General features: G+C 37.5%; 1 protein-coding gene across 2 annotated transcripts in view; it reads left to right on the forward strand.

The window, feature by feature from the left end:
• Nucleotides 1-24985, forward strand: part of AFG1L (AFG1 like ATPase) — a 197605-nt gene that overhangs the window by 63677 nt on the left and 108943 nt on the right. For both annotated transcript variants that reach the window (XM_054569795.1, XM_054569796.1), the window contains one exon: nt 4370-4469. In XM_054569795.1, the coding sequence (XP_054425770.1) occupies nt 4370-4469 (100 nt within the window). The remainder of the gene's footprint in view (nt 1-4369; nt 4470-24985) is intronic.

Consider the following 24985-nt stretch of genomic DNA (forward strand, 5'->3'; position numbering starts at 1 on the left):
TCTAGAACAGTGTTTGAGAATGAGTGAATAATAATAATGAGTGAATGAGTAAATGAATAAATAAATCCTAATACCATATGATAATTATTGAAGTAGTCCTCCAACCAAGTTCCACTTCCCTTATATATAGCAACAATCCACATTTTTTTCCTGTCAACATTCTGAATTATCTCAACCTTTTGTCTAATTTAACAGGCATCTCATTGTTTTAATGTATGCTCCTTTAAGTAATAATGGTTGAATTTTTCCATGTTTGTTTACTTACTAATTAAAAGCCATCTTTTATGAGCTATTTGAGACGGTGCCATTTATTAGAATGCTTACATTTTATTATGTATATTCTATAATATTAACTACTATGTACTTAGTACTCTTTATGTGCCTATGTTCCTAACCCCTGTATTATGCTCTATAGTTTATGTCATTATATCTTCAGCTAAAATTCTGTAGAGCTATACATAAATAATATGGAACTGTACTAGCATACATACCATACATAGGTAATAGTTGTAGTTAACATATCTTGAGGATTTACCCTATATATCATAATAATTTTGTAAGTAGTCTTCATGTATTGATGAAGAAATTAAGGGTCAGAGAGATTAAATGACTTGTCCAAGGTTATTCAGCTAATAACTCAGTTTGAATCCATTATCAGTGTTCTTATTCATTAGTAGTAACAGCTATGTTTTATGTTCTCCTTGCTATATGATGTCTTCTACTATGTTTTTAAACATAAAGATCTAGACTGGGTAGACTTTTAGTAGATGGTTTTAATGATAGAACCTGAAAATTATCCTTAAGCCTATTAAACCTAGTATATTACATTGCTAATTTAGTAGAAAATAAATTTTTAGGCAATTTAATCTTAATGACAGTATATCTACAATCACCATTTCACTTTTAAAGTTGAATCCTATTAATAGTCTTGATTTTTAACTAGTTATTATTGGTCTTTAGGTCGTGTTCATGAGAGAGAGGGAAAGAAAGAGTGAGCAAGAGAGCATGTGCGAGAGCAAGAGAGAAACATCGCCCTGTCGTTCCACTTATTTATTTATTCATTGGTTACTTCTTGTATGTGCCCTGACTGGGGATTGAACCTACAACCTTGTTGTATTGGGATGATGCTCTAACCAACTGAGCTAGCTGGCCAGGGCTTATTCTTTCTTTTTTATGCTCTTGAATTTAAGGCATTTTTAAGACTGTATTTTGGAAGCATTCAGATTGCATCTGCAGAACATATTCTTCATTCCTCAAAATTGGTTTGTCTTAGTGTATAGCATTTCAGTTCTACCTATATTAGGTACATTATTTTTATTTTGTTTGAGAATTTGTTTAGATAGGTTGTTTTTATGTATATTAGTTGCTGAAATAAAAAGAACAGGTTTTCCTTAAAGTTTTCTTTAGGGACTTCTTTATGCCCTCCTTGAATATTTATATTTCTTATTAAGTTGTTTCTGAAAAATGATTCTGAAGATATCAGAATACTGAAGGAAAGCTATTTTTAAAAATGTTATTTCTTCCTGCCTCTTTTTTAGGGACACTGGATAGATGTTTTACTAATATGGTTAAAAAAAAAGATTTCTGATGAGCAGAATATCATGCAAAATTCTCCTCTATAAGCTATCAATATCATTTAAAAAATAGTTTTGCCCATTTTTATAAAACAGGAAAGCTATTAAAAACTGCTAATAAAAACAGGTGCTTATTTTTGTGCTAATACTAATTACTGATAATGCATGCTTATGTTTGTCACTCATTACATGGTACTGTACCAATCAGTGGAATGACTGAGACTCAAGCACTTACACATGTAAATTAACCATTAGATTTTTTTTCTTTTTTACTTAAGTGAGTCATAATGGAAAGCAACTCTAGGTCATAAAAAATCTTTTCTCTTTAATGCTAATGAAATGTCTTCACTCTCTGTATTAGCAGACTACCCTTATTGGTAATCTGTAGCCTTCTCTTTTGTTCCTGGTAGTAATGAAATGCTGGGTGCTGAAAAAAGCCCACTCTTCAAGAATGTGTGGCCAGTTGTCTTCTGTTCACTTATACTGTAAAATTACTGTTCCCCAGCAAAGCTGAACAAGTACAGGGACAAGATCAAAAGAGCATATATTGGCACCCACTACAACAAGTGACTTCTGCTTTATTAATTAGCCACAGCTTCTTCAAGTTAATTTACTCTTACAGAGCAAAAGCATGCTGTAATACAGAAACAACTAGTGATAAGTTAACCACAAGTCTTATTTGCTTTCTCCAACTTTCTTTTTAAACCTTTGCTCTGTGTTGGATGCTAAATGTCCCCTTATTTTTCTGAATCTTAGGGCACAAATGCTTATTTAAAATTTTTTCAAAAACAACAGTGAGATAGTTAAATGACCATTTTTATTCTCTAAAATTGGGTAACTTTTAATTGATAATATTCTTTTTAAAAGTCAGCATATTGGGAATTCAATTTAAAAGTGCAGTTGCTTCTAAAATTTGTAAGCTTGTTCTGTCCTCTCATCAGAAATTCCACTGGTGTTTGGCATTTGAAAAGGGCCTTCTCTGTAAGTGTTTCTTGCGGAAGCAAAATTTGACAGTGATCCTAAGCTCCAAATTAATATCAGTACCACTTTCCTTTTCATTTTAACCACTACTTTGTAAGTTTCTGAAGCCTTTTTAATATAAGAACCTTCAATAGGTTTTTAGTTTATGTTTTAAAATTACAACTTGAGACAGAAAAAAGATTTGCACATTCCCATATCCTGGTCTTGTTTTGTTTCCTTCAAGTGGGAAGGAAATAATTTAACTTTTGAGTAAGATATTAACTGTAAAGAGATCGTGATTGAGACCTGTCTAAAATCCAGCTTGTTATTGTTAGTTGTGTTAGAATCAGTTACTTGGTAATTTACAGTATTTTGATCTAATTTGAAAGAATACCACTAGTTTCTATGTACTCTAACATGATTTAAAAATAACAATGTGGTATATATTGAGTTATATATTTTATGAATATATTGAGATTATCTAAAATCTAAGATGTTTTATTAAAGAAAGGTCAAAACATTTCTACATTGAGAGTATCTAAAACCCATGTTATATTCATAAGGGAGGGTATGATGATTAATTCAAACTTCATTATATATTTATTTTTGAAGTCAACTTACATCCCTCCTAATTTTTATAGTTTTTTGTGATTTTTAAAAGCTTTTAAAAAAGTTATCATTAAGCTTATTTGTTAACTGTGTATTTTAAAAAATAATTTTAGAAAAAATCAATAGTTATATGCATCTCTGTACTTAAATAATTTTATCTGCATTTCTTGTTTTGTCAAAAGTTATTTTTTAACTTTTATTTACTGATTTTAGAGAGTAGGAGGAAGGGAGGGAGGGAGGGAGTGAGAGAGAGGAGAGAGGAGAGAGAGAGAGAGAGAGAAAGAGAGAGAGACAGTGTTGTTCTGCTTATTTATGCATTCATTGGTTGATTCTTGTATGTGCCCTGACCGCAATCAAACTCACAACCTTGGGTTAGTATCTGGAGCATACTTTAGCCAACTGAGCTACCCACGCCAGGGCTAGAAGTTGTTTTTTTAAAGTACTGTGTTCACCATTCTTGTAAGTTGTTATTTATTTATTTATTTATTTATTTATTTATTTTTGGTAGAAGGAATATTTGTGTTTACAGAGGTTAGCAGAGGCTGGCTGTGCTGGAAGTGACTGCAGTGCCTTTTAATTATTCATGGACAGTAATAGAAGGCACTTAAAAAGAACAATGAAATTGCTTATTTTTGTGATGGGCCATCTGTTGAATTGTTTTGTGCAACAATTGCACAATAGTATCTATGTCATATCATTCTATTTTCAACAGCAGCTGATTATGTCTCACTGGCTACTTGTCCTTATTTCTAAAGTTCCATGACCGTTTAAAGTCACCTTTTGAGAGACCTTTGCCAGAAAGGTATTAGAAATCTCTTACAGTCTGCATATTTTCTCTCTCTCTCTCTCTCTCTTTTTTTTTTTTGGAGAACTGGGGCCGTGATGGGGATAGGAGGAGGGAGTTGGTCATGTTAGTTCTAATTAATTAGACTTTGTAAATGTTTAGGACAATTATGTATGCTTTCCACCTGTAGTTTATAAAAGAAGTTAATAAAGAACCATTTGATAATTTGCGTAGAAATGAAAGGCTTGCAAAAAAGCAGAGTAAAGTTTAAAAAACTACTATACAGTTTTTCATGCTTTTAATTATCTGCTCTTCGTGATGGTAATTAGAATTTTTCTCTTGGAATTTGCTTTCATTCTTAAAAAAGAAAAAGATGAGCCATTAGCAAATTTGTTAGAACAGAAGTGAAATTAAAATAAAACAAATGTGTTGTTGTCCATAGGTCACTGACATTGCTGATGCCATGATTCTGAAACAGCTTTTTGAAAATCTGTTCAAAAATGGGGTCGTCGTTGTGGCAACATCCAACAGGCCGCCGGAAGGTAAAAACAAACCATTGTGCTAATCTCATCCAATTAGGTGGGAACTAACAAGCTTTTAAAAGTCCATAACTTCATTGTGTTAATAAATCCAATGACTTTGCTTACCATTAGTTTCATAACTTATTTAATCTGAAAAACCAGTCAGTATACTTATTTGAAAAATGTTTATATTTCTTGCAAGCTAGATCTAGGTGATCTGCTGTGTTTGATGCACTTGCTCTTTTTCTGAGTATTAGTTATGTCCTATGTGTATATCAAAAACTGCAGGCCTTTCTAACTGCTTTTTATGAGCCATAAAAAAACTCAATGAAATGGAAGGCAAAACTCCTAATTATATTTTAGAAAAAGGCTTAAAGCTTACCACGTACATAAGTAGTTTCTAATATTTTATTTATTATTTCTGAAAAAGCACTTGTGGTTTTATTAAGAAATTAAGAAAATGCAAGTAATATTTACAAAAAAAAAGTTTAAAATCTTCCTATAAAGATACCAATGATGTATTTCAGAGAACTAGACGAAATATTTCAAAAATTTATATGGAACCAGAAAAGGTCCCAAACAGCAAGAGCGATCTTGAGAAGAACGAAGTTGGAAGAATCATGCTGTCTAATATCAAACTATACTATAAGGCCATAATAATAAGAATAGCATGGTACTGGCATAAAAACAGACACATAGATCAGTGAAACAGAATAGAGAGCCCAGAAATAAAACCACACCTTTATAATCAATTAATATTTGACAGAGGAAGCAAGCACATAAATGGACTAAAGATAGCTTATTCAAATAAAGATAGTTAGTTGGGAAAATTGGACAGATATGTGCAGAAAAATGAAACTAGGCCACCTTCTTATGCCACACATAAGAATAAATTCAAAATGAATAAAAGACTTAAATGTTAGATCCAAAACCATAAAAATCCTAGAAGAAAACATAGACAGTAAAATCTTGAACATTTTAGCAATAATTTTTTCTGATATATCTTCTCAGGCAAGGGAGATAAAAGAAAAAATAAACAATTGGGACTATATCAAACTAAAAAGTTTTTGCACAGCAAAGGAAACCATCAACAAAATAAAAAGACAACCCACAGAATGGGAGAACACATTTGCCAATACATCTGATAGAGGGTTAATATCCAAAGTTTATAAATAACTTATAAAACTCAACACCAAAAAACCAAACAATCCAATTAAAAAATGGGCAAAGGACCTGAATAGATTCTTCTCCAAAGAGGACATACAGATGGCAAATAGACATATGAAAAGATGTTCAACATCACTAATAATCAAAGAAATGCAAATTAAAACCACAATGGGATACCATCTCACACCTGTAACAATGGCTATCATCAATAAATCAACAAATAACAAGTGCTGGAGACGATGTGGAGAAAGGGGAACCCTTTTGCACTGGGTTCTGGTGGGAATGCAGATTGGTGCAGCCACTGTGGAGAGCAGTATATAGATACCTCAAAAAATTAAAAATGGATCTGCCTTTTGACCCAGCGATCCCACTTCTGGGAGTATATCTGAAGGAACCTAAAATACTAATTTGAAAAAACATAAGCACCCCTGTGTTCATTGCAGCGTTATTTACAATTGTCAAGATATGGAAGTAGCCCAAGTGTCCATCAGTAGATGAGTGGATAAAACAACGATGAGACATTTACACAATGTCCTACTTAGCCATACAAAAGAAGAAAATTTTACCCTTTGCGATAGTATGGATGGACCTGGAGAACATTATGCTAAGTGAAATAAGATAGTCAGAGAAAGATAAATACCATATGGTTTCACTCATACATGGAATCTAATGAACAAACTGAACTAACAAGGAAAATGAGAACAGACTCGTAGATGGAGAGCAGGATGACAGCTGGTTGGGTTTATGGGGTGGAGGGATTAAGCATAAAGGAAAAAGGACTCATGGACATAGACAGCAATGTGGTGATTGCTGGCTGAGGGGAGATATGGGGGTAAATTGTAGTGGAAAAATACAATAAAAAGTAAAATACAAGGAATATTTACATAAAAATAAGTTTAAAATCTTGTATTATTCAGGTTGTCATGTGGTCAGTTGAAGATCAGTTAAGCTATATTTTATGCATTCTTATTGTTAACATCTTTTGCCTGGACTGGACTTCCACTAGATACCTGCGAGGCTAAGTTCTTACTTCCATCAGGTCTTTCCTGAAAAGTTACTTTGTCAATGAAGCCTTGACTTATCCTCCTATTCGAATCTGTAACCTTTCCCTGTTTTTTAGTACTGCTTTCCTTACCTGCCCTATTTTTTTCTTGTGGCACTTATGGATACCCAGTATGTAATTTATTTATTTATAGTTTATTTTCTGTCCCTTTCCAGGACGCAAAATCTTCATGAGGGCAGTGACTTTTATTTCTTCTATTCACAGATATATTCTAAGTATCTACAACAGTGCCTAGCACAAAGATGGATTTCAGTAAAAAGTCTTGGAATGAGTGTTGAATGAATACATATTTTCAAACGAACTCTCTGGCTAGAGTATCGAGAGTAGAATGTGGGGACGTGGTATCAAAGTTGGAAGTAAGGAGACCACTTAGGAGATGATTGCAGCAACCCTGAAGGGAACGGATGGAGCAGTGGATGTGGTGAGAGTGGTCAGATTCTGGATATATTTCGTAGACAGAGCCATTTACTGATGGAATGAATGAATGTAGGGTATGAAGCCGGTCGACGGGGGGAGTAGGAGGAAGGGACACGACTGAAGGCCTTGGCCTGAGCAGTTGGAAGGACAGAGATGGTGAAGACTACAGGAGAAGCAGACTTGGGTTGGGAGGTGAAAGTAGGGGTTTCGATAATAGTGAGGCAGATGCATCTAAGTGTTTAGATTTCAATGGAAAGATTTGGACTGGAAATAGAAATTTGGGAGTCATGTACAGGAAACTGGAAAAGGCAGTCAGTGAGGTAAGAGAATCAAGAGAATGTAAAGCCAGAAAAGGGAAAGTGGTACAAAAAGGGGATCACCTTTGTTAACATGCTGCTGGGAGGTGAAAATGAGGTAGAGAATCGACCATTAGAATTGATAATATGGAGTTTATTAGTGAAACTGAAAAGAGCAATATAAAAGTATGTTGTTTTGTTCTAAATAAGCATGTCGCATTGATGACATACTGAATTTGTAATCTTCTGATACACCCACATTTTACTACTTGAACTCCTGTCAATTTAGGTCTCTCCCATTCTTTGTGTGGTTGATTTTTCTTCCTATTACATTTCAGCTTATTAGTTTATCTACCTTGTTCCATTGAATTGATTTATGTTGATATCTTTTTGAAGTATGATTTTAATAAATTATTTTAGCTATTTCTCCTATGACATTTATTAACTTGGTAATCATAATTCTATATCTTTAGCTATTCATTAATTAAAATGTGTAAATAAGGTAGGACCAAGTTGAGACCCCTGTAGTATGTTGCTTTCAGGGAGATGTCATTTAATTTTAGGGAGATCATAATTAATTAATTAATTAATTAATACATACTTTTAGATCCAGTTAGTCGAACAACTGTAGTTATATCTAATCTGTTGTACTATAAGAGAATTATGAATGATTTTGTCAGATGCAGTTGTTAAAATTTATGTAGGTTATGTATAGAATTCTTGTGATTTACTGGTGTAGCAACCCTATGAGCCAAGGCAGTGAGCTTCATCTGTCTAGGTGGGAGAGAAGCTTGACTCTACTCTAGCAGACTTGTTTACTTAACAGTGTTGTCAGTATTGCATTTGGACATTCAGTGACAAGCTCTATTCATAAATAGTAAGGTACTAAAACTTGGATCCCATTCCCATCCCCTTTAGCAAAGACTGTTGAAATGAACTGCAGTTGGCTCTCAGCCTTCTGTAGTGTGGTAAGTTGAGGATGGACAACCACAAAGAGAGGGCAGTGTGAAATGTAGCCAGTGTGTCTGGAGTGCAGGGAAGGAGGAGAAGGAGGATGCAGGGAGTACAAGATGCACCTGGAGAATTGCAAGCTAGACAATATAAAGTACTCACAAGCATTTTGAATTTTATTGTAAGAGAAATGAGAAACCATTGAAGTGCTTTAAGCAGGGATTGACAATATTGGAGTTGGAAATATCCCTCTGGTTGTAGTGTGGAGATGGGTTATGGGATAGGGTGCAGTGATTGGTGGATTCAGGGAAGCATACTAGGTGGCTATTGCAGTACAGTGGACAAGAAATACTGATAGCTTGGTATAAGGCAGTGATTCTCAACTGGGTGCCTCTTTTGCCCACCAGAGGATATTTGGCAATGTTTGCGACATTTTTAGTCATTGCACCTAGGTGCGGCAAGGTGGTGGGTGCTGCAATTGGCATCCAGGAGGTAGAGGTCAGAAATTCTGCCAGAACGTCCTATAATGTATGGGATTTCTCCCCAAAACAAAGAATTATCTAGTCAAAAATGTCAGTAGTGCCGAGGCTGAGAAACCCTGCTATAGGGTGATGCCAATGTATATGGAGAGGATAGATTTGAGTGATATTTATGAGGTAAATGGATAACACCTGATTACAGGTTGGATTTTTCTACAAGAAAAAATTATATAACTTCATTGAAAAGATTAAATGGTGAAACACACCATGTTCATGAACGGGAAAATTCAATTTCATGTAGATGTTGATTTTCCCCAAACTGATTTATAGATTCAGTGAGTTCCACTCACAATCTCAAAACAGTTTTTAACTGGTGGAACTTGACAAACTGATTCTAAAATTTATATTGAAGAGCAAGGACCAAGAATAGATCTTAGAGAATTAAACACAGCATTAGATTTAAAAAAAAACAACGGTGAGACAAAATAGAAAAAATAAATTGTGGAATTTTCAAAGGATCACTATATAGCTGCACATATTTATTTGGACAAATCTCAGAAACATAATATTGAGTGAAAAAGCAAGTCACGGAAGTATAAATGTGATATGATTCCATTCATATAAAATTCAAAAAGATGTGAAACCAATATAAACATGTAATAAAATTACAAAGCAGAACCAGGGAATGATTAAGACAACAGTGTTTCCTCTACCAGGGATGGTCACAGCAGAGACATCAAGGAATTAGTACCTGTTTCTTAAGTGAGGGTGGGAAGGTGTGGTTTCTCTTTATTTTATAAACATTTTCTTTCATCTCCTATTTAATAAAAAAAACCCCAAGATATTCTGGAGGGTGAGGGGTAGAGGAGGAAACAGGCAGTCTGCTAATACTTATGTACACAACAAAGTGCCAGGCACACCAGGTTCCTAATGCAGTTAAAAAATAGTAATAGAGCATTCTGTTTGGAAAAACAACAACAACAACAACATCCTAGCCACTCAAGCCTGTCAGCATGGGCAGAGCCTGCCAGTAAGGTGGGCTTTGGTGAGGGTTCTTGGGGGAAATCTGGTCATGTCACTGGAGGATCCCCCACCCATGCAGCATCTGCAGACTTTCACTTAACCCTATTTTTGGTCCAGCCCCTCACCCCTCCTCTGTCCAGTGCTTCTGAGATCCAGATGTTTTTGGAATGGCCCCCACCTCCACCCCAGAGGGGTAGCTGCTTGGCTTCAAGGGATGGGGTGGGCCCTGGGGGAAGGGGCAACCTATCTGCTCCTCATAGGCTTTGGATTAGTCCCTAGTGTCAGCCCCAAACCTTGCCCTCCATGGTGCTGGTGAAATCCCTGAGCCTCTCCAGGATCCTGGGGCACCATTTGGCTGCCCCTTGGACCTCCTTCTGGGAACATTTAATTTCAAATTCTGCTTCTCTGCTAAGAGAGTAAATGAGCTTCCCTCTACTTTCCATTTTTCAAAATGCCAGACTGGTTTACTGCTGTCTCCCTATTTTTTTTCCTTTTGGTAAATGTGTATTTTTTTTCAGGGTTTTTTTTTTTTTATTTTTTAAAATTAATTAATTTATTTTTTCAAATACATTTGTCTCGGCCTACTCCCCACCACTTTCCCTTGCCCCCTCCCTCCCTCCCTCAACTCTTCCCCTTTGGTTTTGTCCATGAGTCCTTGCTATATGTTCCTTGACTTTCCCTTTCCCTTCCTTTTCCTCCGCCCCCCCTTCCTCCTTCCCTCTTGTCTCTGTTGGTATCTTTTCCTTTCAGTGTTGCTGGTCTTATTTTCCTTGCATCTTTGTATTGTTGGTTAGGTTACACTTATAGGTGAGATCATATGGTATTTGTCTTTCGCCCCCTGGCTTATTTCACTTAGCATAATGCTCTCGAGTTCCATCCAGGCTGTCGCGAAGTTTAGTAGTTCTTTTTTCTTTCTGCTGCGTAATATTCCATTGTGTAAATGTACCATAATTTTTTGATCCAATCATCTACTGATGGGTATTTAGGTTGCTTCCAACACTTGGCTATTGTAAATTGTGCTGCTATGAACATCGGGGTGCATAAGTTCTTTTGAATTGGCGTTTTGGGATTCTTAGGATATAGTCCCAGCAGGGGAATCACTGGATCAAAAGGCAGTTTCATTTTCATCTTTTTGAGGAAATTCCACCCTGCTTTCCACAATGGCTGCACCAGTCTGCATTCCCACCAACAGTGCACTAGGGTTCCCTTTTCTCCACAGCCTCGCCAGCACCTGTTGTTTGTTGATCTGTTTATGATGGCCATTCTGACTGGTGTGAGATGGTACCTCATGGTGGTTTTGATCTGCATTTCTCTGATGGCTAGTGATGCTGAGCATCCTTTCAAATGTCTCTGGGCCCTCTGTATCTCCTCCTTGGAAAAGCATCTGCGCAGGTCCTTTGCCCATTTTTGGATTGGATCGTTTGTGTTCTTGGAGTGGAGTCGAGTGAGTTCTTTATATATCTTGGAGATCAAACCTCTATCTGATGTATCATTAGCGAATATATTTTCCCATAGGGTTGGCTCCCTTTTCATTTTGCTGATGTTTTCTTTAGCCGTGCAGAAGCTTCTTATTTTGATGAGGTTCCACTTGTTTATTCTTTCCTTTATGTCCCTTGCTTTAGGAGACATATCAGTGAAAAAATTGCTGCGTGGGATATCTGAGACTTTCCTGCCAATGTTCTCCTCTAGGACTTTTATGGTGTTGCTACTTATATTTAAGTCTTTTGTCCATCTTGAGTTTATTTTTGTGTATGGTGTCAGCTGATGATCCAATTTCAATTTTTTGCATGTAGCCGTCCGGCTTTCCCAACACCATTTGTTGAAGAGGCTATTATTGCTCCATTTTATGCTTCTGCCCACTTTGTCAAATATTAGATGCCCATATAGAGCTGGGCTTATTTCTGGGCTTTCTTTTCTGTTCCACTGGTCTATGGATCTGTTCTTGTGCCAGTACCGGATTGTTTTGAGTATAGTGGCTTTGTAGTATAGTTCGATGTCCGGTATTGTGATCCCTCCTACTTTGTTTTTCTTTCTCAAAATTGCTGTGGCTATTTGGGGTCATTTATGGTTCCATATAAATTTTTGAAATGTCTGTTCTTTTTCTGTGAAATATGTCTTTGGTATCTTAATAGGGATTGCGTTGAATCTATAAATTGCTTTGGGTAGTATGGACATTTTGATGATATTAATTCTTCCAATCCATGAGCACGGTATATGCTTCCATTTATTTGTGTCTTCCTTAATTTCTTTCTTTAATGTTGTATAATTTTCTGCATACAGGTCTTTTACCTCTTTGGTTAAATTTATTCCTAGGTACTTTATTTTTCTTCTTGCTATATCGAATGGTAATTTTTTTCTGATTTCTTCTTCTTCTATGTCATTGCTGGTGTACAAAAATGCCTTTGATTTCTGAGTATTGACTTTGTATCCTGCTGTTTTGCCAAATTCACTTATTAGGTTGAGGAGTGTTTTGGTAGAGTCTACAGGGTTTTCTATGTACACTATCATGTCATCTGCAAACAATGATACCTTTACTTCCTCCTTTACTATTTGGATGCCTTTTATTTCTTTTTCTTGTCTGACCGCTGTGGCTAGGACTTCCAATACGATGTTGAAAAGAAGTGGTGAAAGCGGACATCCTTGTTGTGTTCCCAATCTTAGTGGGAAAGCTTTTAGTTTTTGCCCATTGAGTATGATGTTGGCTGTAGGTTTTTCATAGATGGCCTTTATTACGTTGAGGAATGCCCCATTTATCCCCATTTTGCTGAGTGTTTTGATCATAAATGGATGCTGTACCTTATTGAATGCTTTTTCTGCGTCTATCGAGATGATCATGTGGTTTTTGTCTTTTATTTATGTGATGTATTACGTTTATTGACTTGCGTATATTGAACCATCCCTGCATCCCTGGGATAAATCCCACTTGATCGTGGTGGATAATCTTTTTAATTTATTGCTGGATGCGGTTTGCCAATATTTTGTTGAGGATTTTAGCATCTATGTTCATCAGCGAAATTGGCCTGTAGTTTTCTTTCTTTGTTGGGTCTTTATCTGGTTTTGGGATTAGGGTGATGCTGGCCTCATAAAAAGAGTCTGGGAGTCTTCCCTCCTCTGGAATTTTTTGGAATAGTCTGAGAAGGACAGGGGTTAGCTCTTCCTTAAATGTCTTTTAAAATTCTCCTGTGAAACTGTCCGGCCCTGGGCTTTTGGGTGCCGGGAGTTTCTTGATTACTGCTTCAATTTCCCCAGCTGTTATTGGTTTGTTCAAGCTTTCTATTTCTTCCTCCTTCAGTGTTGGAAGATTATACTTTTCTAGAAATTTGTCCATTTCCTCGAGGTTTTCAAATTTCTTGGCATATAATTGTTCATAGTAGTTTCTGACAATCCTTTGTATTTCTGTGGTATCAGTTGTTATTTCTCCTCTTTCATTTCTGATATTATTAATTTGGGTCCTCTCCCTTTTTTTCTTGATGAGTCTGCTTAAAGGCTTGTCAGTTTTATTTATCTTTTCGAAAAACCAGCTCCTGGATTAGTTGATCCTTTGAATTGTTCTTTTTGTCTCTATGTCATTCATTTCTGCTCTCATCTTGACTATTTCCTTCCTTCTACTTGCTCTGGGATTTATTTGTTGTTGTTTCTCCAGTTCTTGAAGTTGTAGTGTTAGGTCTTTTATTTGAAATGTTTCTATCTTTTTTAGGTAAGCCTGTATTGCTATGAACTTCCCTCTCAGGACTGCCTTTGCTGTGTCCCATAGGTTTTGGACTGTTATCTGTTCATTTTCATTTGTTTCCAGAAATTTTTTGATTTCTTCTCTTATCTCATTATTGACCCATTCATTGTTTAATAGTCTACTGTTCAATCTCCATGAGTTTGCAAGTTTTTGAAGTTTCTCTTTGAGGTTGATTTCGAGTTTCAAGGCCTTGTGGTCTGAGAAAAAGTTTGGTATTATTTCAATTTTCCTGAATTTGCTGAGGTTTGCTTTGTGTTCTATCATGTGGTCTATCTTTGAAAAACTGCCATGAACATTTTAAAAGAATGTGTATTTTTCTTCTTTGGGATGTAAGGTTCTATATATGTCAGTTAAGTCTATTTGATTCAGTGTGTCATTCAGCTGCACAATATCTTTATTAATGTTTTGTTTGGAAGATCTGTCCATTTTTGACAGCGGGGTGTTGAAATCCCCTACTATCAGTGTGTTGCTGTCTATATCTTTTTTGAAGTCGTCCAACAATTTCCTTATATACTTGGGGGCTCCTCTATTGGGAGCATATAAGTTTACAATGTTGATGTCTTCTTGATAGATTCTTCCTTTAAGTATTATAAAGTGCCCCTCTGGGTCTCTTTTTATGGCCTTTGTTTTGAAATCTACTTTGTCTGATATAAGTATGGCAACCCCGGCCTTTTTCTCTTGCCCATTTGCTTGGAATATTTTTTTCCATCCCTTTACTTTCAATCTGTGTAGGTCTTTGGCTCTGAGGTGGGTCTCTTCTAGGCAGCATATGTGTGGGTCATGTTTTCTTATCCATTAAGCTACCCTATGTCTCTTGATTGGGGCATTTAGTCCATTTACATTGAGAGTTATTACTGATAGAAACTTATTCATTTTTTCTCTTCGTAACTGTGTTTTTCTCTTTCTCACTCTTTTCTTTTATCTTCTTAAGCCAGTCCCTTTAGCTTATCTTGGAGTGTTGGTTTGGTAGAGATGTATTCTTTTAGGCTTCTCTTGTCTGGGAAACTCCTTATTTCCCTTTCTATTTTAATTGAGAGCCTTGCTGGGTAGAGCAGCCTTGGTTGTAGGCCCTTGCTTTTCATTACTTGGAATATTTGTTGCCATTCCCTTCTGGCTTGTAGTGTTTCTGTTGAGAAGTCAGCTCCTAGCCTATCGGAGCCCCCTTGCATGTTACTTTCTCCTTCTCCCTTGCTGCCTTAAGGATTCTCTTTGTCTTTGATAGTTGCCATTTTAATGATGATGTATCTTGGAGTGGACCTCCTTGAGTCCCTCTTGAGTGGGGTCCTCTGTGCCTCCTGGATCCATGAGAGCCTTTCTCTCCTCAAATTAGGGAAATTTTCCATCATAACTTTTTCAAGGAGGTTCTCTATCCCTTGCTCCTCTTCTTCTCCTTCTGGTATCCCTATTATATGGATATTATTGCGTTTCAGGTTGTCCTGCATTTCTCTAAATGCCTCTTCATTCTTTTTGAGTCGTTTTTCCATTTCTTGTTCTTTCTGGGAGCTTTTTTCTACCTTGTCCTCCATCTCACTGATTCGATCCTCAGCTTCATCCAGCCTGCTTTGGATTCCTTCTACTGTGTTCTTCAATTCAGAAATGGTATTCTTCATATCCTCTTGTGTCTTCTTGATAGTTTCTATGTCCTTTTCCAGGCTGATGTAGTTTGCTGTAAGATCCTGATAGTTTCTCTGCAGTTTCTCATAGTTCTCTTTGAGCTGGCTGAGCTCCTTGAGCTTCCTTAGAACCATTGTTTTGAATTCCATATCTGATAATTCCCTTGCCTCTATTTCATTGAGCTCTCTCTGTGGGGAGTCCCCTTTTCCACTCATTTGGGGGGAACTTCTTTTTCTTCCCATTTTTGTGAGAGTCCGTTTATTTATTTATTTATTTATTTATTTATTTATTTTGGCTTCTGCTTCAAATGGGCCATCTAGATTTCCTGACTTTGTGAATTAAACTTATATGGTAGTAGGCGGGTCTTTTTATTTACTTATTCATTCATTCATTCATTCATTCATTCATTCATTTACTTTTCTTTCTGGATCTGCCTCGGATGATGTCAGTTGTTGACCCTGTATGTCCTTGGGTCGTTTGTTTGAGCCTTCCAGGAGTCTACTGCATGTGTCTGATTCCTGCTTTGGGCAGCTCTGTGACCCCTTCGGCCAGGGATCCACTATTTCTGTGGATCCCTCTGTACTCTCATGCCAGCTCCTTGATCGCTCTCCCTGGTAGGGCAGGATCCCCCGCCCGCCTGGGCTCGCACATGCTTGCCCCAGCCTAGGGGGCTTCTTCGCGACCTCGCGTACTGGTCTGGCCCCCCAGGCCAGCAGGCACCCCGGCACTGGTCCGTTTAGGGTCTTCTATTGTGTGCTTTCCCCGCTTTTGGCTCTTTGGATGCATTGCTTGCCCTCGCCAAATAGAGACTACGGAAATGGGAGGAAGTCAGCTCCATGACTCTCCTGTTAATACTGTCTCCAGTCTTTCCTCCAGGGACTCTGGGCAGCTCTGTGACCCCTTTGGCCCGGGATCCACTATTTCTGCGGACTGCTCTGCACTCTCGGGCCTGCGTGGGTCGATTTACACCTGCCCTGGCTGATCTGCGCACTCCCTCGCAGGCCCCATTGGTGCCAACCTGTGGGAGGCCTTACCATCCCGCGCTGGTCCACACACACACTCGCCAACCCTCGCCAGCCGCTTGGTGCAAGTGTGCGCGCCTGCACTGGGTGGTTTTGGGCTCTCTCTTGTGTGCTTTTCGGCTTTTGGCTCTTTGTGGGGTGTGTCCTTTTCCCGCACAATGGAGACTAGGGAAAGGAGAAGGAGTCGGGACTCCCTGGTTCCTCCTCCCGTTCTTTCCCCAACTCCTCCTTTTCCAGTCTTTCCTCAGGGGTCTGTGGGCAGTTCTGTGATCCCTTCGGCCAAGAATCCACCACCTGTGTGGACTGCGTTTCAATCGTGGGCAGTCTGGTTCGTGCGGGCCCACTTCTGCCTCTTTGGGGGCGCGCTTTGCCTGCCCAGAATGGAGACTATGGATTGGAGAGGGAGTCGGGACTCCCTGGTTCCTCCTCCCATTCTTTCCCCAACGCCTCAGTCTCCAGTCTCTTCTCAAGGCTCTCCCAGCCAGTCTACACTTAGCCCCCCAGCTCACATGCGCACAAGTTGTATGCGGAGCACACAAAAGGCAGGTTAATTGATTCCCTTGTGCCTGAGCGAGATGGTAGCTGCAGAGTGGGAGGTGGGTTATCACCCAGGCTCCACCAGCCGCTGTCTCTGTTCTCTTCACAAAGTTTTCCTCACCAGTCTTTTCCCAGGCACCAGCCCACCCCACTGCCGCCTCTACCCAGAGATCAAGGAGGGCGGCTGCCACTGCAATTTTTGCGTTGGCCCTTTAAATGTCTCTTTGCATCCCCAGCCACCTGTCTCTGGCAGAGAGCGCCCCCTAAGCTTTTCAGAGTTGCGTTTTGTCTGTATTTTACTGGTTTTATCTGCTGTAGTTTAGAGGTCCCTGTTTATGATTCAGACCCCGTTCTTCTCGGGGGAAGCTAACTGGCCATTTCAATGTCCCTCTGGTGCTAGTGCCTCTGGTGCTAGTGCCCATGGGCACCCAGCCCCCCCTCTCAAGCCTCCATCACACTTCTCACCCGTTGGGATGTGTGAGAGTTGAATCCACTGTCTGCGGCTCCAAGGCTCCTCTCCCACTATAGTTCCATTGTTTTCCAGGTGATTACTCCACTATTTAGTCGCAATTCCAGTTTGGTCTTGGGAGGAGGAGGTCAGCATGTCTCCCTTTCACTCCTCCGCCATCTTTTTTCTAAATGTGTATTTTTTTTAATTTCTTTACTATTATTCAGTGGAGCAAAGGCAAATATGGCTGACGCTGGCCCTCATTAGTTGGAAAGCTGGACACTCCTACTGGCTTTCTGGCACGCATGGGATTCTGGGAGAGGACTTTTGAAAGGAAGAGTGCAGAAATCAAAAAGTCAGTTGGTTCTTTCCCCTCCCCCCATGGGGGACCGTGTCAGTGGTTGCCAGTAGGCTTGCCAGCAGGTATGCCAACAACGGTGGCCAGTGCAGGCCTGTGAGCAGAGGCTTGGGGGTGCAGACCCCGGAAGATGTCTGAAGCTGGACAGTGACTGGGGACCAGCTAAGCCACCTATATTTGATACTTTTGGGTGGGAGAAGATGCACCCTGGTGTACCCTTTAACTGAGCTGGCAGAGGGTGACAGGGTGATATTTCTTTGGGTGTCTTCGAGGGAACAGGCTTTGAGGCAGAAACTTGCCATTATTTCCATAGACCTTGGTGATAATAATGGTTAGCACTGTGAACAAACTTTTGTTCTTGTGTTATTTCCAGTTCTTGAATCTATGTAGTAGTTGTAATGACAAATATTTAAATAGCTATTTTTTATGTCATACTCTGACTTCCTTTCCCCTTACTGTTGTTACCCAGATATTTTAGACAGAAACTTGCCATTAAATAAAAGATTCTTTTCTTTTCCATTGAACTTTTCCTTGGAGATTTGCCTGGTAGGTGGCAAGTGGTAGGAGCCCTCTCCCCTACTGGCTTGTCTACATAACAGAAGAGCATGTATTTTTTCCTTCCTCCACTAATCTTTTAGCCTCCTTGTTTAAATTTCTAACCATTCATCTCATTCCCTTCATTTCTAGTTTTATTGCATCAGTTTCATGAAGAAGAATGGGGGTTGTTGGTGGTGGAGGTTACAATCACACCCTAATCTTTTATCTGCTAATAACTTGTCAATTTATAAACAAATCAATTATTAATTTTAATAGAAAATGATTAGAAACATTTAGTAATAAATAATTTCAATAGACAGAAATTGACAGGCAAGTCAAAGCAGGATCAGAATTTAGAAACGTGGGAGAGAAAATAGCTATGGTGGGGATTGGTCTGGGAAAGTCCTGTAGAAGAGAAGAAAAGGGAGCAATACATGAGAGGGAAGGGAATAAGGTACCAAAGAGTGACTACCTATGTGTCCCTGTTACTTTCGAGTCCTAAATTCTAATCCCTGCCTTGCTCAAGTCTGTGGCCTCATCCTCCGTACACCATGTTTGTTAAAACTCCAAACCAGTGTCAGTTCATGATTGCTCCTTTAGCTTTTAGCTTCTTGTTTGTTTGGTGATCTCTAAGGATTTTCTTGCTTTCTTGGAAGCTCAAAATATGTTTAGTATATTTTAAACAACATCTCTACCACAACATTTGTAGAGCTACTATTTTATATTTTCTAGGATAATCTGATTAAGTCCTTTTAACTTGAATTAGAAAGGATCTTGTATCAGATCCATAGGAATGAAAAATTGCTGGAAATTTTTCAGTTTGTATTCAATTTCATATTTTTTAAATAAAACCTCAAGTTATGATTTATTTAACAATTATGTCACTTATGTAAATACTTTATATGGCTTATGTTACAAACACATCTATTTTTACTTTTGAAAAATTATATTTTCAGGCCATTAGAAGATCCAGAAATGAAAATCCACAATTAAAAAATATATATTCTACTCACTTCTTAGGTTCTGAAACAAGATTTTGTTAATCCCATGATATTCTAGTAGGGAAAAATAGTGTAAGATTTAAGTTTATGGAGATCTTAACAATAAATCAGTAACAGACTAATAGATTAAATGAATGAAAAATAGAAATTAATTAAATTTAAGAACTTATTCAATCAAAAGTAAGAACACATTTTTATGGGGAAATGAAATATGTAAGTTGAAATGACTACACTTCTTTGACAGTAAAATGCAAAGTGCTAAAAAGAAAAAAGTTCCCTATTCAGTTTTCTGGAAGAACTGTGAGAATAGTGCATTCTGGACTTTCTTATTTTGAATTTACTACTTATTATAATTACAGTGCTACAGATAGCATTAGAATGTCCAGAAATAATCCCGTATCACTTAGATATCAGGCAACAACACTATGTGATCCTTTCTTAAACTAGAATACCCACAGTAAACAAAAGGCTGGATATTACTAGGAGGTTGGCTAACAGTTATGCATACACACACACATACACACACACAAACTAATACAGGGCAAGGCAAAAGTAGGTTTGCAGTTTTGAATATATGAAACACGGAGTTTATTCTTGTATTATTATTTATTAATTATTGTATTATTTTTCCATATAAACAACTGAAAACTCAGTTCTGCCCCATTCTGTATAATTTAGCATTTCAATTCTTTTAGGGAGAAAATAATTCAATGGTGTTCAACATAAAAGCTGAAAGAGCATTTGGCATAATTCAACATTTTTCTTGATAGAATCACATAATAAAATATAGATAGATGATTAGTATCTTAATATGATACCAAATACATGTTCATCAGTTGAAAGTCAGAGTTATGTTTCATAGGGACACTGTGGTATTTCTATAACAAAATGAACAAGTTAAAGATGCCAACTATCACTTTTTAACATTGAATTACAGTACAGACAGGTTATGGGAACAACTATGTGATAGTGAGGGGAACCAAGGACAAACCACATGTTTTGACCCGCAGGGATTCACCAAGATTAGTCATACCACTCCTTTTTCAAGGTTATGAAAAAAAGAGAAAAACCCTAATATGGGAACAATAAGTAGGAGAGAGAAGTATTAGAAAATATCTATTTTGTATTCTTTAAAAATCATGGAAATATAGCCTGTGATGTAGAAGATCTAAGCTTTAAGAAGACAGGGGATTAGTTGAAAATCTTTTTAGTAAGAAATCAGCTGAAATAAAAGAAAGCTAAATGAGATAAGAGGTTAAATTAAATCAATAAAAATCAGCATAAGAAGCAGTAAAGTGTAGAATTTAACCTAAAGAAAATGAAGTTAATGATGTAAGAAAACAACTAAGAATTTCTGCTAGCTAGTAGAAATATAAAGAAAAGAAAATGATGAACAAAAATAAATAAATCCCATAGAGGAACGAGGTCTTAATATGAACTTATTAAAAAGAAATGCTTGAAATAAGAAAACTAATTAGAATAGTGAGTAAGTATAAGTGAATATTTGCAGTTACAGCTTGCTTATATATTTGTAAATTTTGTTCCCCTTGGAGAAGGAGTTTACAAATCCTGAGTGACAGTGGCATCATTTGTGGCACTAGTAACTAGGGAAATATACAGCGAAGTATTTTAGAATTTAAGATATGCCTACTACTTACTAGGAAATTACTAGTAAGAAAAAAAAACAGAAGATGAAAGAAAAATATTTCTTATAGCAAAAGTTAGAAAATAGGAAAAACAACAAAATGTGTAAATAGAAAGCATGAAACAAGATCAGACATGTCAGTGACAGAAAATATAAATGGGTTAAGTTCCTCTATTAGAATGTAAAACTTCTGGTGTGTTTGAATAAGCTCCTAACTGAATGACCTTCCTGCAGACAGCAAAAACAAATTCTGGACAAAATTTATAACATATGAAAGTACTAGACAGTAGAAAAAAGCAGACAAATTTTAGAAGGGAGACAAAATTTGAAAGTGCATCCAAAATGGAGATAATTTCCTGTTCTTTAAATGGCTATTACCTTTAGAGCAGGTAAAGTTAGTGCTGCAATAGGTGTATGAAGTTATCATTGAAAATTCCCAGTCATCTGGCCTATCTCTCAGATTCTGGGGCAAGCACTACTGTTTACAAATGAGAAGTGAATCCCACAGGGGACTAGATTGATATAATCCAAAGTTCTATGTATAAATCCTGCCCAAATCTCTGACAGACCTCTGAACCATGGTTCAGAGTGGACTACAAGCCACCTAACTAAGGACAGGGTACTGATCTGAGATTTGCATTTGTAGTTTGAATCCATTCAAGGTAATTTCCTGCTAAAACAGAAATACTAACACTCTTCAAGAAATCAAACAGAATTCACAAGGTCCAGGATATAATTCCTAAGTGAAGAATGAGAAAAATATGATCTATCCTCAAGAGAAAAAAAAACAATCAACAGAGACCAACCCCAATATGATCCACGTATTTGAATTAGCAGATAAGGGCTTCAAAGAAACAATTGTAACTATAATTGTTGGGGAAATGAGGTAAAGAAAATATGTTCCCAGCGAATGAAAAGATAGGAAATTCTCAGCGGCGAAATGGAAATCAGAAAAAAACCTCAAATTGAAATTCTAAAACTAAAAAAGGCAATATCTTAAATAAAAGTACAATGGATGAGCTTTATAGCAGAATGGAGATAACAGAGTAAGGAGCCAGAGAGCCTGAAATTATCCAGTGTGAAGAATAGAGAGAAGATGACAGAAGAAGAGAAACAGAGCCTTAACAATTTGTAGAAGCATAACAAGCATTCTCACATATTTCTAAGTGGAATCACAGAAGGCAAGGAGAGAAACAGGGTAGAAAAACTTCTGAAGAAATAATGACTGAAAATTTTCCAATCTGGGAGAAGACATAAATGTACAGATCCAAGAAGCTCAGTGAACTTCAAGCAGAATAAATACAAGAAAACCTTGCTTAGGCACATTGTAGTAAAATTGCCAAAAACTCAAGGTAAAGAGAAAATCTAGAAAGCAACCAGAGAAAAATGACATATTAATTAATTGGGAACAATGATTAGATTTTGATGATTTCCATTAGGAAATATGGAGGCCAGAGACAGCATAAAAACATCTTTAAAATGGGGGAAAAATTGTCAACCCAAAATTTTACATCCAATGAAAATTTCCTTCAAGAATTAAGACAAAATAAAAGACATTCTGAGAGCAAAGAAAATTAAAAGAATTCATCACTATCAGACCTGCACTACAAGATACTCTTTAAGTATATTTTATTGATTATGCTGTTACAATTGTCCTAATTTTTCCCCCTTTGCCCCCCTCCACCTGGTAGCCCTCTTCCCTCTAGCAATCCCCCCCTTAGTTCCTGTCCATGAGTCACATGTTTAAGTTTTTTAGCTTCTCCCTTTTCTATTCTATTCTTAACACCCCTATATTGTTCCTACCAATTATGCTGCTTAATCCCTGCTCCATTTACCCCATTCTCCCCCTTCACCCTCCCACCTGCTAACCCTCCAAATGATCTCCATATCTGTAATTCCGTTCCTGTTCTGGTTATTTGCTTAGTTTGTTTTTGTTTTTGTTTTTTAGATTCAGTTGTTTATAGTTGTGAGTTCATTGTCATTTTAATGTTCATAGTTTTGATCTTTTTCTTAAAAAGCCCCTATAACATTTCATGTAATAATGGCTTGGTGATGATGAACTCCTTTAGCTTTACCTTGGTCTGGGAAAGCACTTTCTCTGCCTTTCCATCCTAAATGATAGCTTTGCTGGATAGGGTAATCTAGGTTGTAGGTCCCTGCTTTTCATCACTTTGAATACTTCTTGCTTAGTCCCTTCTTGCCTGCAAAGTTTCTTTTGAGAAATCAGCTGATAGTCTTATGGGAACTCCATTGCAGGTAGCTCTCTGCCTTGCAGATAACTCTCACGCTACTTTTAAGATTTTTTCTTTATCTTTAACCTTCGGCATTTTAATTATGATGTGTCTGGCTGTGGTCCTCTTTGGGTCCAACTTGTTTGGAACTTTCTGTGCTTTGGGGGCTTGTATGTCTATTTCCTTTGCCAAATTATGGAAATTTCTTTCATTATTTTTTCAAATAAGTTTTCAATTTCTTGCTCTTCCTCTTCTCCTTCTGGTACCCCTATTGTTCAAATGTTGGTACATTTAAAGTTGTCCCAGAGGTTCCTCTCCTTGGTTTTTTTGAGCTCTAGTTTCTTCTTTCTCTTCTTGTCAACTGTTTATTACTTCCTTTTGTTCCAAATCATTGATTTCAGTCCAGGATGAAATCTTTCCCTTCACTGTTGGTTCCCTGTATATTTTTCTTTATTTCACTTTGTGCAACCTTCATTTCTTCCTTTATTTTTTTGCCATACTCAGTGAGTTCTCTGAGCATCCTTATCACCAGTCTTTTGAACTCTGCATCTCATAGGTTGGTTATTTCCATTTCGTTTAGTTCTTTCTCTGGGGTTTGTTCTGTTCTTTCATTCGGGCTTTAAATTTTTGCCTTTCTCAATTTGGCAGCCTCCCTGTGTTTGTTTCTGTGTATTAGGCAGAGCTGCTTTTACTCCATGTCTTAGTAGCATGGCCTATGTAGCAAATGCACCTGTAAATTGTGTGGGACGAAGCTTTAGGTAATGGCCAGGGCAGGGCAACCTGCTTCACTGCTCCCAGGCTCTGCTTGTTAGGGGGGTTGAGAGGGAACAGTGCCACTACTTGGCCTCCAGAGGTCTGCCTGTCACTTGCCCAGTTTCCAGTCATTTCACTCACTTCCTGTAGGTGATGGCGCTCCTCCAGCTTCTGCGGTGGGGTTTGTGTACATTCTAAGACCATGTGGGCCCTGTTAGTGGCAAACATCTGACAATTCCTTCTGCCGCCCCTACCGCCACTGGTTTTTATTGCCAGAGGTAATGGGGATTTATCTCCCCTCTGCTGGAATCCTGGCCTGTGGGGTCTGGCCTGGGGCTGGGATTACTCACTCCCAGGGTATTTCTCCTGATTTTTATCCACCACATGTTGAATGTGTGGTCCATTCCACTGCCACTTGTCCATGCCACACTGCCTCTGTGCCCCGTCTCTGTGACTCTGCCCCTTCCACCCGTCTGGATGAATGTGGCTTCTTCAGATCCCTGTTTGTCGAACTTCCATACAGCTTAATTTTCTGCTGATTCTGGGTGTTACTTGTTTTTGAGATCTGGTTGTAATTTTTCCTATGGCTATACAAAGAGGTGAAGCATGTCTACCTATGTCTCCATCTTGACCAGAAATAATTACAAGACATTCTAAAAGAAGTTCTTTAGGTAGAAAAGAAATGATACCAGATATATATACTTGAATCCTCAAAGAGAAATGAAGAGCAGCAGAAATGGTAACTATTAGGATAAATATAAACAACTAGTGTTTCCTCTTAATTTTTTAAAAATAGAAATGATTGTTTTATGTGAAATTAGAACTTGTCTCCTGGGGACTGTTATGTATGTTGATATGATGCATATGACACCTCTAGCATTAAGTGAAGAGTTTCACTGGACTTACATGGATATAAGGTGTCTATATTTTTTTAATGAAGTGCTATGATATTAATTCTCAAAAGATGAAAAGTTAAGGATATACATGTAATCCTTAGAACAACTAAAATAAAATAAAGGTCAATAGACAAATTGAAAAGGAATTTTAAAATATATTCAAGTAATGCAAAAAAAGGTAGGAAAAGAGGAACAGGAAATAAAACAGAAGAGACAAGGAGAAAAGAGATAAAACCACAAACCTAAATATTAAATGTCAATGAACTAAACATTCCCCCAAAAATAGAGGTGATCAGAATGAATTAAAAAATATCAAGATATAATTTAAATAAAGATAGATGGAACATAAGTTGATGCAAAAAGATAAAC

Source organism: Pteronotus mesoamericanus, unplaced genomic scaffold (genome assembly GCF_021234165.1).
Source record: "Pteronotus mesoamericanus isolate MK-2021 breed Mesoamerican mustached bat unplaced genomic scaffold, CSHL_Meso_final contig_20, whole genome shotgun sequence".
NCBI classification, from domain to species: domain Eukaryota; kingdom Metazoa; phylum Chordata; class Mammalia; order Chiroptera; family Mormoopidae; genus Pteronotus; species Pteronotus mesoamericanus.